Raw genomic sequence first — 15353 nt, forward strand, 5'->3', positions numbered from 1 at the left:
ATGCGGTAGTGTTGACTTGCACTTCCTTTTCACTTTGCTATTTGCTATTTTTTTTGCCATAGCTTAAAATACCCAACCTGTTGTGTTCTGAGTTATACGCCCCGTAATTGTTTTAGTTTTTGTTATGGCTTTTTTTTAATAACTAATAAGTAGCTTGGGCAAGATCAAGGTGAAGCTCTGGCGAGGCGTAACAAAGCGGCTTTTAAATACAATAAGGCAAATCGAAAAACAAAGACCCGCAATTGTTGGGTTTTAATGAATGAAATCATTACAGTTCTTTAGGTAACAATAAAGTATTCTAAATTATTTTAAACACCTGAAAATAAATATAAAATATAAACAAATTTGATTGGTTTTTTTTTTTTAACTACGAAATTTGAAACCAGCTTTCGCCCCTTGTGGGGAAATATTAAAGTTAGCAAATTTTGTTAATAAACTATTGATGGAAAACGTAATAAAAAACATTGGAAAATCATGTTAACATGCTGAGGCAATTTCTGTTGTTTATGTTTATGTAAATCGTATAAGGCTGGGTTCAAATGTAAACAACATGATAAATGTGCGAATTGTGTGCGTTAACAATTCACACAGCACGTTAACTTCGCTTGGTTGTTATTTTAGGCAAATATTCCACAAACTGACCTTGCCGAAAGCGAAAAAAAACTTAGCAAATAAACTGGAACCCCGAGTGTTGTGATGTAATATCTAATGTTATGATGTTCTCTTTCCTCTTTTGCAGATAAAACTCAAAAAGGTTTTGGGCCTGACTGTGTGCAGCAATGCGGCTCTGGATGTCTCCCCAGTCAGCGGCCTGCTGGCCTATCCAGCTGGGTAAGTTTCATATATCTCAAGAATATTACATATCCAGCAGCGCAAAAAAGGAAGCCATCAGAACCTCCAACTCATTTCCTTTTTGGTTCAGGGTAAAATTCAATTCCGTTAAATTTTGTGTGCTTTAACTTTGCCCAGTCACAAAAAAATAAAACGAAAAGTGCAATGAAAATGCTTGATTTAATCTCTCTTCAACTGTCGCACATGGCTGCATTTTTCCCATCTCGACGAGGAAAATCTGTGACAGCCCCCGGGGGGAGAGGAAAAAGTGGGAGGGGCAGTGCTGACATAATGTCAACGCGATTGCTGTTTTTCCGCACAGGATTTGCATATGCCACTGAATATTTGCTTAGCTCGCAATAGGCTATTACGCGGCGTATACGTAATAAACTGAATAATTGTAATTATCAATGACAGATTGGTTAAACGAAAGTTTAGTAGAGATAATGGAATGCGGCAGGAAATTAAATGCCATGACAGTTGATATCTCGGCTTAAGGAAAATCCTTGCCAATTAATTTCGAACAGAAGGTCAATTTATTCCATTTACTTTATCCTCTTAAATCTGAATCCTTTTTTCGCATTTAAATTGTCGTTTCTTTATCCTGACAACATTTCAATTATAGTAAATTAAGCCGAGGAACTCTACTAATTATGTGCATTAACAGAAAGGGCATATTTACGCTTCCATTGCGATGCAAAAGTTTTTTTCTTGGCTCACACATGTATGCATAGTACCATTTGCAAGCATGAATAAATAGAAAATGCCGGGGGATTTTTTTTTCACAGACTACAAGTGAACGCTAAATGCACTAAGAAAAATATATAAATTAAAGGGAAGATTTTTTTTAAATTCTATACATATTAAAATGGTAAAAAAAAATGTCACAACATGTTCTTAAATATAAAATATTTTCTATACTTAATTCCATTAATCCCACAAAACCTATATCATAGTTTCTGATACTTAATGTAGAAGTGTATAACCCTAAGTGAAAGATGTGGGCGTGATGCGCTCATTAACCGAGCAACAGTAGCAATAACAGAAATAAAAAAATGGGGAGGCCAAAGAGCAGCTTAATAATGAGCCAGGCGGCCAGGCAGTTAGCTTCTGGCTTAAGAGGGTTAAACGGAGGCAGGAAAAGGTTGAAGGTGGTAGGGTGGAAAAAAAGAGGGGACCAAGCAGAGCAGAACCTACATCCTTGGGCATTTGCAATGTGTAACCAACTTTTACCGCCTCCCTTGGTCAAGGACGTCTTTAAGCGGTCGGGGCCAGCAGATAAACACCATTGAGTGTAAGGACTAACAACTTAAATAGGCAAAAAAAATAGTTTAACAATTTATATTTTAAATCGTAAATATTTTATTCTATTTTTGAATCTAAATGTAATATTTTCACATACTTAATTTACGACGATAAGCGATTTTATTTGAAGCATTCTAATTCATTTGGCATTTAATCAGCAGCGAAACCAAATACTCTCAGTAAATATAAACAAATCACTTCTTAGCAGCTGGTCATAACATTGCGACTAATTAATCACACTTGGGTTTTTTTTATATCATTGTTTTAATGTTTACTATTTGTTTACCAAATCTTTTTTAAACTTTTTCTATAATATATTTAAATATTATTTTCTCATTTATCAACATAATTATCTTAATTTTTCAGCTGCACCGTGGTGCTGTTCAACGCGAAGCGCCAGACACAGGCCTATTTGGTCAACACCTCCCGCAAAGCATTCACATCCGTGGCATTTTCGCGATGTGGTCGCTATGTGGCCACCGGCGAATGTGGCATCAATCCGGCGATCAAAGTTTGGGAGCTGGAAACTCCTAACGGAAGTCTGGAGCACTGCAGCGGCGGCAGTGTTGTTGCCGAGTTTGTGGACCACAAATACGCCGTCACCTGTGTGGTGAGTCTTTTTCAGGGATTTTAATAAACTTTCTTAATTAATAATTCCGATTCGCTTTTGTACGCAGGCCTTTTCGCCCACTGGCAAGTACCTGGTTTCGGTGGGCTCCCAGCACGACATGATTGTCAACGTGTTCGACTGGCGGGCCAACCTCAAGATGGCCTCGAATAAAATCAGCTCCAAGGTGGCAGCCGTGTGTTTTGCCGAGGATGGCAGCTATTTCGTCACCGTGGGCAATCGCCATGTCAAATACTGGTATCTGGAGGGTGGAAGAAAGGTGGGTCCATAGCCTGTAGATATCCCAAAATCTTTGGTAAAAAATTGTAAATTTTAATAATTTTAAAAATAAATATCTTTGATTTCAAAGATTATGTCTTATTAGTAAAACAAAAGCTCTGTTGCTTTGAATATTTTATTTTAAAGTTACAAAATAGAACAATCCCATACATACTGCATAAAATGTAGATAAATTGTAGATAATGTGTAATATGTAATTTTAAAGGAATTCATGTGCGCTACTCTGCTGCCTTGAATATTTTATGAACCACTTTGTGCCGAAGGTCAAGAGCTAATGATTTACGTCCTTTGCAGTACAAGGATCCCATTCCCCTGATGGGACGCAGCGCCATTCTGGGCGACTTGCGGGACAACGACTTCTGTGCGGTGGCCTGCGGCAAGGGGATCTGTGCGGAGAGCACGTACGCCATCACGCGGCAAGGCCATCTGGTGGAGTTCAGCTCCCGCCGCCTGCTGGACAAGTGGGTGCAGTGCCGCACCTCCAATGCCAACTGTATCTGCGTGAACGAGCGATTCATCCTCGTGGGCTGCGCCGAGTCCATCATTCGCATCTTCAATGCGGCCACGCTGGAATACGTGACCACGCTGCCGAGGACCCATTACTTGGGCGTGGATGTGGCCCAGGGCATCCAGATCAACCACATCATGTCGGTGCCGCAGCAAGCCAAGTTCCCGGACTGCATCGCCATGGTTTTCGATGAGCAGCGTTGCAAGGTTTGATGATTAATCAGAGTTCGGAAATTAACACACATGTTAAAAACACGAATAATTGTATTTTACAGTGTGAGCAAAATTGTTGACACGTGTGTCAAATACAAAAGTGATAAAATGTGAAAAATAATTGTTAGCACACACAGCTCACTTTTGTTTTTTACACAATAAGTTATTAACACGACGTGTTTTGCACACTGTGTTTTTAACACAAACGAAAACATTAACGAGTCAAAGGGAAAGTGAAAAACCAATACGGGCCATGATATCTTATTGTGTTAATAACAAGTCGTGTAAAGAACACAAACGACATGTGTGCGTTATTTATGTTTCTAACATATGTAGGATACCATTTTTTACACACAAGTCAATAACTTTTTTTGACTTTAAAAATGTTAAGAACACAAGTTTTTTAGATCGTGTGTTATTTTCCGAACCCTGTGATAAATATAATTAAAAAAATATTTTTATATTCTAATTCCGAATTAAATTCTCCCAGGTGAGCTGCGTCTACAACGATCACTCTCTGTACATCTGGGATCTGCGCGACATCTCACGGGTGGGCAAGTCGCACTCGTTCCTCTATCACTCCACTTGCATCTGGGGCGTGGAGACAGTGCCATATAATGTGGAGCGGGAGCCGTCGCAAACCCTGCCTGAGGAGTGTTTCGTCACCTGCTCCTCGGACGACACCATTCGCGTCTGGGGACTGGACGGGTGTACCAACAATGATATCTACCGCAGGAACATCTACTCCAAGGAGCTGCTGAAAATTGTCTACAGCGACGAGGAGCTGCAGTTCATCAAGGATCAGGGCTCCTCGCTGTTCGACAAGGCCGGAAACTCGTCTTATGATGGACGGAATGGAGTGCGTTGCATCAAGATCAGTCCGGAACTGCAGCATTTAGCCAGCGGAGATCGGTGCGGCAATATACGTGTGTATAATCTGGTCAATCTGCGCCTGCTCACCACCATCGAAGCCCATGAATCGGAGGTGCTTTGCCTGGAGTATTCCAATGAGCGGATCGAGCGAAAGCTGCTGGCCAGCGCCAGTAGGGATCGTCTCATTCACGTCTTTGATGTGGCCCAAAACTATCTGTTGCTGCAGACCCTGGATGATCACAGCTCCTCCATTACCTCTATTAAGTTTGTGGGTGCCGGACTCAATTTCCAGATGATCAGTTGCGGAGCGGATAAGTCGATTATGTTTAGGAGTTTTCAGGTAAGATCTTCTTTTCTTTAAAAGGTGTAGATTTTTTAATCTATATTATCCTTCACAGGGCAACATCTTCATGAGGGGAACCAACACCTCCGGCAAGACGACCTTGTATGACATGGAGGTGGACTCGAATTCGAAACACATTTTGACCGCCTGCCAGGATCGCAATGTGCGGGTCTATGGAACACAGAATGCCAAGCAAACGAAGACCTTCAAGGGTTCCCATTCGGACGAGGGAAGTCTCATAAAACTAAGTCTCGATCCCAGCGGCATCTATGTGGCCACCTCGTGCACGGATAAAACCCTGGCCGTCTATGATTACTACTCCAGCGAGTGCATGGCCAGGATGTATGGACACAGTGAGCTGGTCACGGGTTTGAAGTTCACCAACGATTGCCGACATCTGATCTCGGCGAGCGGCGATGGTTGCATATTCATCTGGCAGGTGCCTCATGATATGATAGTCACCATGCAGGCGAGGATGTCGCAGCAGCGTCTGAGATCGGGTCATGCTCCTTTGCCTCGGCCACTGGCGCCCATTTCTCCGCCGGATGGTATTGTCCTAGAATCACCGAGCAGCGAAATCGAGCAACCCAAATTCGGGGTGGCCGAGAGGTTCTCGGATGTGGGCCAACTGCCGCAGTGGGCGATGCGAAAGGCAGCCGGGGATTCGGATAGCGGAGCCCTGTCCATTCCCACGCCCAGTGGATCCACAAATGTACCTGCCATGCATGCCGCCTCATCGATGGGCAACCTCAGTTCATCGCCCAGTCAACAGATGCCGGGATTGGCACCCCGAGCAAGGGGAAGATGGGCCCAGCGGAGCACTCAGCTGGAGCCGACGGCCGATGATCTGCGTTCCAACTCAGAGAGTCCTTTGGGAACCGTCTCGTCTGTAGGTGGTCATAGCGGTGTGAATGTCCAGACCTCTGATTACAATAGTGCATCTTCCAAGGACATTACGTACAATCAAACGTATTTGAGTGAGGACTCGTCTATTGATTCCGGGATGGAGACGCGAAGGGGCGAGCTCAAGTTCATCGGCAGCAGCAGCAATGGAACAGTGGTCACCGTGTCCTCCGTCTCCTCGCTGGCCGTTTCTGCCTCCAATGGTGCCATGTCAACCGGTTCTGGAGCTGCCCAACAGCGTCTCCAGCTGCCGGATAAAAGGTTGAAGCCGGGTCTGCGCTTCGATACCCACTCCCATGATCATGATGGTGATGTGGAGGATATTTCCGATGGGGAAAGAACCAGCTCCGACCATGGAATGTTCTACAACAACCTGGCGCCCAGCACGCCAACGTAAGTATATAGCAGGGTTCGGAATATAACACACATGTTAAAAACATGTAAAATTGTATTTTACAGTGTGAGCAAAGTTTTTGTGTGATGTGAAAAATTAACACAACGTGTTTTCTACACCCTGTGTTTTTAACACATTTTATGGACATTGACGAATCGATATCTTAATCGTTATTTTTAACCGTTTCAAAGCATATATATATATAATTTTTTCAACTACAGAAAACCGTGAATTTTTCAGTTTAACATATATTTCTGACGTTTTAATGTCAAAAACTCATTGTGTTTAAAAACACGTTGTGTAAAAAACACGTCGTGTAAATAACACAAATAAACTGTATGTGCTATTTATGTTTCTAACACTAGCTACAATTTTTTACACACATGTCAATAACTTTTTTTGAACCTAACACTTTGACATGTTAACATGTTAACATGTTAATAACACAAGTTTTTTACAGAGTGTGTTATTTTCCGAACCCTGATATATAGAAAAGAATGCTAGATATATTACAGTTAATAATAAATTATTTCCTGCAGAGATTTCAAGGTGACGGCCATGAACGAGGACGAGCTGCGCAAGTCGGTGCGCCGTCAGAAGTTCGAGAAGTCCGGCCTTCAGCTTACCCCTTCGGCGCTCAGCGGAAACGGAAGTTCGCATACGGCGAGCACAGGGACGGGAACAGGAACCTCCGATACCGAGGACGAGGGCTCCACGCCCAGTGCCGAAAATGCCGAGCGTTCGCTGGCCTCCACGCTGGGCGGCAGCTCGGAAAATCTGCCCCAGAGCAGCGGAAATAGCTTCCTGCACGCCGCTCTGCCCGAGGGACCGGGATTAATAACTTCGCCCATGGAACGGGGTGGCAGCAGTAAGATATATATATTTTTTATTCAAGAAAACCTCTTTCTAGATTTAATTGAATATTATCTCTTGTTCCCAGGTCGCCGCAGCATCAGTGCGAAGCACAATACGGAAAATGGGAAAAGCGTGGCCGCACCGCCCACCATCACCAAGTCATATACGAGCACCAAAAAGGAGGAGCTGCTGCAGGTCATCAACAAGGTCAAGCAGCAGCTGGAGAATGTAAGTGTAATTGGAGGGTCAGCAATGACCTTTCTCTCCGTAGAGTTTGTGTGCCTTCGCGGTTTTCCCATTTTCTTCCCACTTTTATTTGCCCATTTAATTTTTGTTTTTCTCTTTTGTTGTTCTTCTGTATTTTTATGTGTGTGTCCCATTATTTGTTATTGGTGTCTGGTCTGTCCTCCAATCTCCAACCCCCCAAACCCCAAAAAACACATGCACCCAAAAATATAAAAATAAAATCCCTGCCCGATTTTGTGTGTTTAGGGTACGCGCAAAAATGGCAACACAAGGTTGAATGCTATAGCCGAGGTGAGCCGATTTATCATGGATTCCAAAGACTGTTTCGCTTTTCTAATGATGCTTCAGATTTGTACATTTTGACAATGCTTTAAAAACTAACGGGAGAAAGACTAAAAGCTTTACATTTGCTTAAAGAGCAAATCACAAAAAAAAATTCCATTCACATATATTTTTCCTAATTTTCCTAATTATTGATTAATAAAGATGTGTGATGCTCCCTTCACCCTTCTACTCCATATAACACCACTCAAGCAACTTGAGGAACCAGAAAACCACTTACTTAATTCGCAAACTTCACTCAAAGATCACACTTCATTTAAAAATTTACGTAACTTTAATTTATGATTTGTTTTTAGGGTGATAACTAATTTTAATAATAATAAAACCCAATAATTTATTTGTTTTCTAATTTATTTTCACTTTCAAATCACGTTCCACTTATGCATTCAAATAACTTTGAATATTTTTAAAAATCTATTGTTTTACCTTTTTAATTATGTTATTACTTCCCATTAAATAATGTACCCCACACATTTCGTTTTCTACTAATCAGGTTGTTGTTACGTTAAAATTAACTAATTCATATTACAAATTAACATAATAATTAATAAAAAATATTGTTTTGACCCACAGGTAGGCCATAGACCCCTTCGGGGAAGCCATAGCATATCGGACCTGAGTCTGGCTGCCAATTTGGATGGATCGAGGAATGCGGGCGGAGGACCGGGACGTTACTCGAAGCCAGGTAAGTGATTGGGAAAATGGGAACCCCCCGAGTTAAACCAAATTATAAAATCCCCTCCAAGTTGGATAGTAGGCTAATCTCTCTCCCGTTGTTTGCTCTCTTTGTTGTCTATCTCTCTTTCCAAATATTGCTCTCCTTTTTGCGATCTCTGTGGTAAAAATAATGTAATGCAATACTATGTTTGATAAATATTATGCCCCCTAAACGATACTTTGACTAACCCCATTAGTTGCTTCCCATGACACTTCGCAGTGTATTAGCTCCCCAAACACAACAGCAACTGCTGCTGCTACGAATTCCCAGCAGCAACAGCAGCTTTATCAAATAACCAAGGAGCAACATCCACAAACCCAGCAGCAACATCCGCACTATGCTCCTCCTGCTTCCCAGCAATTCTTCAATTGTGCCGCCCCGAAATCCAAGTTGCAACAAAACTTCCAGACGATGCGACAGGTTCAACAGCACTATCCTCCCTATCCACATCATGTGGGTGTTCATCAGATCCATCCACCGCCTGGTGTTCCCTTCGGTGGCTCTGCAGCGGGATCCTCATCAGCAATGCGTTCCCAGCAGCAGCAGCATCATCACTACCAACAGCAGCAACAACAGAGGGCTAAAAGAAATCCAGCTGGAAATAATAGAAGAACTCCCAGTATTTTGAAACACTACAAATCCTGTCCAGTATCTCCGGTCCACGAAGAGGTTGAATGGTCCGCCGAGGGCAACGAAAGAGGAGCTCTTCTCGGTGAACCCAAAAGGCACTCGGTTTATGCAGATGATGCTAGGACCATTTTGGATATGATACATGCGGATACGGAAAAGATGATTGATGAGATCACGAGGAAGTACGGAGATCTGGATGAGCCCAGTATACCGGCTTCCTACTCAATGCCGGCGAATCTGAGAAACCTGGGAGGACTGGGTTCCACTGGTGATTCCACACCCACGGGCAGAACCACTCAGTATTATGTTTACAGGGAGTTCTATCAGTGCGAGAGGAAAGTGTCGCTCTCGGATATTTTGCAACCCGAGCAATTTGCCGCCAGTCAGAGGAGATTGGATGAGGCCAGGTTCCTGGAGACGCAACGTCATTCCAGTGCCAGTTTCTTCTTAACCGGCCAGCAAAGTCAGGAGTCCCTCTCCCTGCTCTCCGATGGCGAAGGAGGTCCTGGCAGCTATTGCAATAGTTTGGAGAGCGTTCTGTCCGACGAAAGTGATTGCCAGAGTGCTCCGCTGGAGTATCCTCAGACCCAGGTGGCTGTTCTCCAGCAGCGTCACGCTGGCATCCGGAACTTTATCATCCACGGCCCGGTGTCCAAGTCGTACGGGAATAGCCCGAATGCCTACGGCAGCTTTGATTACTATATGCGGCAGCAACATGCCACTGCAACAACAGATAGCTTCGATGTCACTGGCTACAATTTGGAGCCACTGAAGCCATTGCCCAGCTCGAAGACATATCCGCGAATAGCTCCGGTTCAGGCTCAGGCTCCTGCCGCCTCTGAAAATATACCCACTCTGCGCTCAAAGAGCAAGCAGTATAATTCGGGGGTTAACAAATCTTTGAGCACTGATTTCGCCCAACAGCGTCAGCAGAGGAACTCGAATCCCATGCTTTTCGTACGGAAACCCCTTAAACCCAAGCCACCGGTGCCGGTGAAACCACAGAATCTAATCAGCACCCTGAGTCACATGGAGCAAAGGCAGCAGAAGCAGAAATCCCAGTCCAGAACGGCCAGTGTGGTGCAGCAATTCGAGCACAATTTGCAAAAGTTCGAAAGGGAAAAGCAGAGGGAGAGGGATCAGCAGAGGAGGCCGGCGATGAGGAGTTCAGTGAGCTCAGGAGCTCTAGCTGCCACTCAGAGTTGTTTGAAGAAAGTCTCCCGTTTCGATACCAGCGAAAGCAGTAGAAGAGCCACCAGTGTGAGGCAAAAGAGCAGGCCCAAGATTTCGGTGCGTTTCAATACCGTTTCGCAGATCAAGTATACGCCCAGTGCCAAGAGGGAGAGGGAGAGGCAGGCGAGGGAGGAGGAAGAGGAACCACCGGAAATGGAGGTGGGCAGCCTGCCCAGCGATTATGGAGAGCGTAGTTTCGAAATGTATTTCGCGGAGAACGGTAATGCCCCGGAGAACTTAGAAAACATGCAGACCCTCAAACTCTACACGAAACCTCAACTCCAAGCGGTGGTCGATGAGATCCAGCAGGAGCGGGAAAAGTACAGGAAAAACCTGGATAATGCTGGCAAAATCAGTGGGGGAAAGGCAGGGGGAAGTACCAGCCATCAGTGCCAGAATATAGCCAAGAAGATAGACATAATCGAGAAGTTAATCGCCATGGAGGAGAACAAAATGGAGCAAATTCGCTTGGCCACCGAATCGCGTTTGCGGCCCTTTAACTGCAATGCCAAGGAAAAGGGTTATGTGAAGAGTCTGACAATGAACTTTGACATGTTGGCTCGGGGGGAAGAGCCCACAGAGGATGAGGAGCTGACCTCCAAGGATGCCCGGGATCTGTGCGCGTATGCCAGGAATATACGCAGGAATTGCAGTTTGCCCGATGTCCTGGAGAGCACCGATTTCACGGGGATCTACAGCAGTCAGGGTGTGGAATTGGCCAAGGAGGTGATAGCCGACGATGAGGGAGGTGATCAAGAGAGACCAGAAATCACCGAAGATATCACTGATCGCGATGACCTGGGAGGACCGTCGGTTGTTTTGAGGATGGAGCCAGGTTTGAGCCCCATTTCCGCCTTGGTTGTTGTGCCTCTTGAGTTTTCCGCCCACCTTCATTTGCGCACCCGCAGTTATTTAATAGTTTTTATTTTCAAATCCCTTATGACCACCCACCAACCTCCATATCTCGATATCCTAGCACAAGATATTATATGATAACTGCATGACCCGAACCGAAACTAATCTGTATGCACCCACTTTTCAGGCAATCCCAAAACTCTGAATCCCATGCCCATCGAGGAGTCCTCCATACGCCGCGCCTGCTCGCTGAGTGACCTGCACATGGGCAACTTTGGCAAGCGTAAGCACCCTCGATCTTGTATTATTTATTTTCATTATTAAGATAACTAATTGGTTATTTTTGATACCATTTTACAGCTGGCAAATCGAATGGCACGCCGCAGAAGCCGCAGGTTCAGCACCGAAATGGAAATGTCTCGCGTTCGGCCAGCAAAAGGAACAGTTTGCAGGGCAAAACTGGATTGGGTGCCTCCAGCAACTCCATGAATGTCCTCAATCAGGGTGTAAGTATTGCTAATTTAGTATTACAGCTTGAAAATATACATATATCGAAATTTGGCTATTTCTCGATATTTAATTGGTGTTTCCCTTCAAAACATCGACATAATTGAAATAATATCGTCAAAATATCGAAACAATCGATAATTTGTAAGCTGTATATAGTTTGCTACTTACTTAAATTATGGAAAATAAATGTATTTAAATTGAATATATTTTTAGAGCGATTCGGAACCCGAGGACAGCAATCGTTTGCGTAGTGCCACCAACGGACAGGGACGTAGCAACGGACCCATTGGTGAGTATATCTATATTAAATAATATTTAAAAATATCTAAATAATAATTTAAAATTCACAGCTGCCAATCGCCAGTACAGCAACAAGGTCAACAATGTCAACAACAATCGTCGAAAGACGCCAAACTTTAGCAGTGGTGAGTGCACTTTATACCAGTTTCTTGTGAAGCCAAATAATAATTTAAAAATCCCCATTAGCCACACCCATGCAGGACGACTCCAGCTCCGAGGAGACGCCCAATAGCACTGTCAACAACAAGCCCATTGTGCCACCAAGACCAAGAAATCTGGGCTTTGATCACAAGAGCAAGCTAATGATTAACAATACTGGCAGCCCAGGCGGAAATGCCAAGCAGAGAAGTGGAGTGACCTCCACGGAGGATTACGAGGGCACAGATCGTAAGAATATATCAGAAAATATATCAAACTTTATCCTAATTGATATTACTTCTTACAGCCGAGGCCCAAGTACACAATGTGATTAATAAACTTTATACGACTACACAGGCAGCTATGCAGCTGCATGCGAATCTGAAGAATTCGCTGCTGCTGAAGGAACTGGAGAACGCCCTTATTATGTCCAGAAATATGCTGAGCAGCATCACCAATAGGTGGGATAGGTTTTTACTTATTTCTGGTTCTTTTTGCATCTATAGCATTTTATAAATTAGATTTGAAATTTATTTTATTTAATTAACAATATTAATTGTATCACCATTGCATCTATAGCAGTTTTTAAATTAGATTTGAAATTTATTTTATTTAATTATCATCATGAGCTTAAAAATAAAATTATAAATAACTAAATTGTATTTAAGAATTATAGTCATTCTATTCTATTCTATTTATTTATTTGTATGGAGACCATAAAAAATGTTATAAAATTTTCGATAAGTTAATTCAATTAACTTAATTGTATTTTAAATTCAAAAATGCTGTAGATTCATGGAAAGACTAGCAATAATCCAAGTCAAACACAGGCAATTTAATCAAAAATTCTCCTGTCTTTCAGACAAGCGGATAAGACAAACAACGGAGGCGGAGTGGGCGGGGGATTGGGAGTGGGTGGTAGTGGGGGATTGAACCACGAGCAGCTGAGCGCTGACAACGGAGACTATCTGATGATGGTCAACAACTGTGCCGATCTTTTGAGCAATTTACGCACGAAGCACAAACCCGATGACTGTGAGAATAACTCCTAGTGTGTAGAGCTTAGGCTAGACTAAATGACTAAACGAGGGCAGAGGAACTGCGGGAAGGACTAACCAAGCAACACCTATTTATTTAACTGAAACTGAACCACACACACACACAGGCGAATGGCAAACAAATCAAGCAACCAACCAACCACTAATTTGTAATTAATAACCATTCACAGATGATGTAAATTTATTTCTTTAGCACTTAAATCAAGTTGCGTAGCCGCTAAGTTTTCTGTTTCGTTTTTGTGCGCGTGTGCATTTCTTTTAACAATAATTTATATTGCAACCGATTGCGTTTAGCTTGAATTAAATTCTGTAAATGTTAAGTTTAATAAGCAGTTTTTGTACGTGTTAAGTGTTATTTGAGTTTAAGGCGGCGATGATACGGAATGTCGAGCGAATTGTTACAAAGTGCGCTTAGTCTATGCCTTTTTTTCTGTATGATTTATATTCTCCATTTTGTTTATACTCTGTTGTGAATCAGTCAAAATGTAAAAGACAAAACTACGAGAAATGTGTGTCAAATTTGAATATTCCAAAATTTCAATTTATACCCATATACTATGTATGCCTACTCACATTATACTTATACGCATCTAGACATGCCACAAATGATTATATCTGAGAAATGCTTATGTGAAGAATCAAAGATATTTCAGACTTTTGATCAGAGCGAAAAAAAAGAATGTATTTCCAAACACTTTGTTCTGTAATTATTCTGTATTAGTTAATTATTCGATTGTATTTACAACAATTATAACACTACCTATAAATATACATATATACCTAGATATGAACTTGAATTAGTCCTAAAATTTACATTACAATAATTTACAACTAAACGAAATGTATTAAAATTAACTTCAAATAGGAAAAAACCGACACTTACGATTAATTATGCTATCTAAACTCAGAACTAAACTAAAAAAAAACCAACTAATTCAATGCGAAAATAATACATAATGCATAATTTTTGAAAACATTAAACTACGTTTCTTCTTCTTCACTCCTGTTTGCTGTTAACAACAAAAAATCGCCCATTCTGTTAACAACTAAAACCCGGGACCCCTTGGACTTGTGGCCTAAATTTTTCTTTGATTTGGCAACGAAGATTTGGGGGTCTCCGATTTCTAATTCCCCACAGATCTGCCCATATGCAATGGTCATATGGCATCAGGATCCCCAAAAAAAAGCCAAACTTACAAATGATGTTATATAGGATGGGCTGCATTCAGAACCAAATAATATCCTCATCCGCACTCGATTAATACAACTAACTGGCAGGAATTGTGTATTGTGTAACATTTAAGAAATATTGAAAGCCGTATAATAAAACATAATTCAACGTTTACCGGACAAGAGAAAAGATTGAGGAGTCAATTACAGATCGTTTAAAATTACCTTGGCAATCAGGGTTTATTAAAGCCATTAAAGAGATGATTGCGCAGCAGGTGATGTAAGCGCCCAACATGTGGGACACAATTGGGTAAACCAGCCCCCAAACGATGGTATATTATGGGTGTAAGGGTGAACTTCTTATAGAGAGAAATTTTAAAAATCTTTAAAATATATTTTTAGGGGGAAAATGGAAGAAGTATAACATAAACTTTTGTAAGAGACTTTCATATTTTTTTATATCGTGCACCCTTGCCTGACATCCCACTAAGGTCCACCCCAGAGTTCCACCCACCCGGGCAAACCACTTTCTCTCTCCTTTCCGACTTCACAATGTGAGCAGGCAATGGTTGTTCAATTCGGCGCTGACCCACGGCTAAGGGATGGCCATTGATACGGATACTTTTGGCAGCCGTCGGGCTTCAATTAACGTGTGTCAATATTGAGCTAGGCCAACAACCGGGAGTCCTTGTGGACTGGTGGAGAGGCAGGGTCCTGTCCCACTCGATAACCCAATAAAACTGAATGGCCACGTTCGATGATGGACTCACCCCGAAAGCCAACACTCTCCCTCGGTCGTTTGGTCTCTTTCTGGCATTTATGCTTTATGCATAATTTACGGCAGCGTCCAATCATAAAGCGGGTGAAAAAGTTGAGCACGAATCGTTCCCCGTAAGTGCCAGACACGCCCTTGGCCTGAGCCACCCAACTTTTCGAGGTCCCATCATCACCTGAATGTGTATCTCTAACCGTGAAAAAAATAGAAAAAATTAAGTGAACAATATGGAAAGACTTTTAATTTT

The 15353-nt window shown here is 42.5% G+C and overlaps 1 protein-coding gene across 10 annotated transcripts in view; it reads left to right on the forward strand.

The window, feature by feature from the left end:
* Nucleotides 1-14142, forward strand: part of Wdr62 (WD repeat domain 62) — a 66220-nt gene extending 52078 nt beyond the window's left edge. For 3 of the 10 annotated variants that reach the window (XM_070211513.1, XM_070211511.1, XM_070211514.1), the window contains 18 exons: nt 740-831; nt 2503-2746; nt 2814-3023; nt 3338-3757; nt 4254-4976; nt 5035-6275; nt 6816-7144; nt 7217-7359; nt 7624-7668; nt 8293-8404; nt 8634-11135; nt 11343-11438; nt 11516-11661; nt 11879-11954; nt 12016-12090; nt 12152-12352; nt 12411-12564; nt 12966-14142. In XM_070211513.1, coding sequence (XP_070067614.1) covers nt 740-831; nt 2503-2746; nt 2814-3023; nt 3338-3757; nt 4254-4976; nt 5035-6275; nt 6816-7144; nt 7217-7359; nt 7624-7668; nt 8293-8404; nt 8634-11135; nt 11343-11438; nt 11516-11661; nt 11879-11954; nt 12016-12090; nt 12152-12352; nt 12411-12564; nt 12966-13155 — 6999 coding nt within the window. In that variant the 3' untranslated portion in view covers nt 13156-14142. The remainder of the gene's footprint in view (nt 1-739; nt 832-2502; nt 2747-2813; nt 3024-3337; nt 3758-4253; nt 4977-5034; nt 6276-6815; nt 7145-7216; nt 7360-7623; nt 7669-8292; nt 8405-8633; nt 11136-11342; nt 11439-11515; nt 11662-11878; nt 11955-12015; nt 12091-12151; nt 12353-12410; nt 12565-12965) is intronic. The other 7 variants (XM_070211515.1, XM_070211512.1, XM_017154235.3 and 4 more) reach the window with 3 other exon arrangements.
* Nucleotides 14143-15353: the final 1211 nt, after the last annotated feature.

Source organism: Drosophila takahashii, chromosome 2L, assembly GCF_030179915.1.
Source record: "Drosophila takahashii strain IR98-3 E-12201 chromosome 2L, DtakHiC1v2, whole genome shotgun sequence".
In the NCBI taxonomy this organism is placed as follows: domain Eukaryota; kingdom Metazoa; phylum Arthropoda; class Insecta; order Diptera; family Drosophilidae; genus Drosophila; species Drosophila takahashii.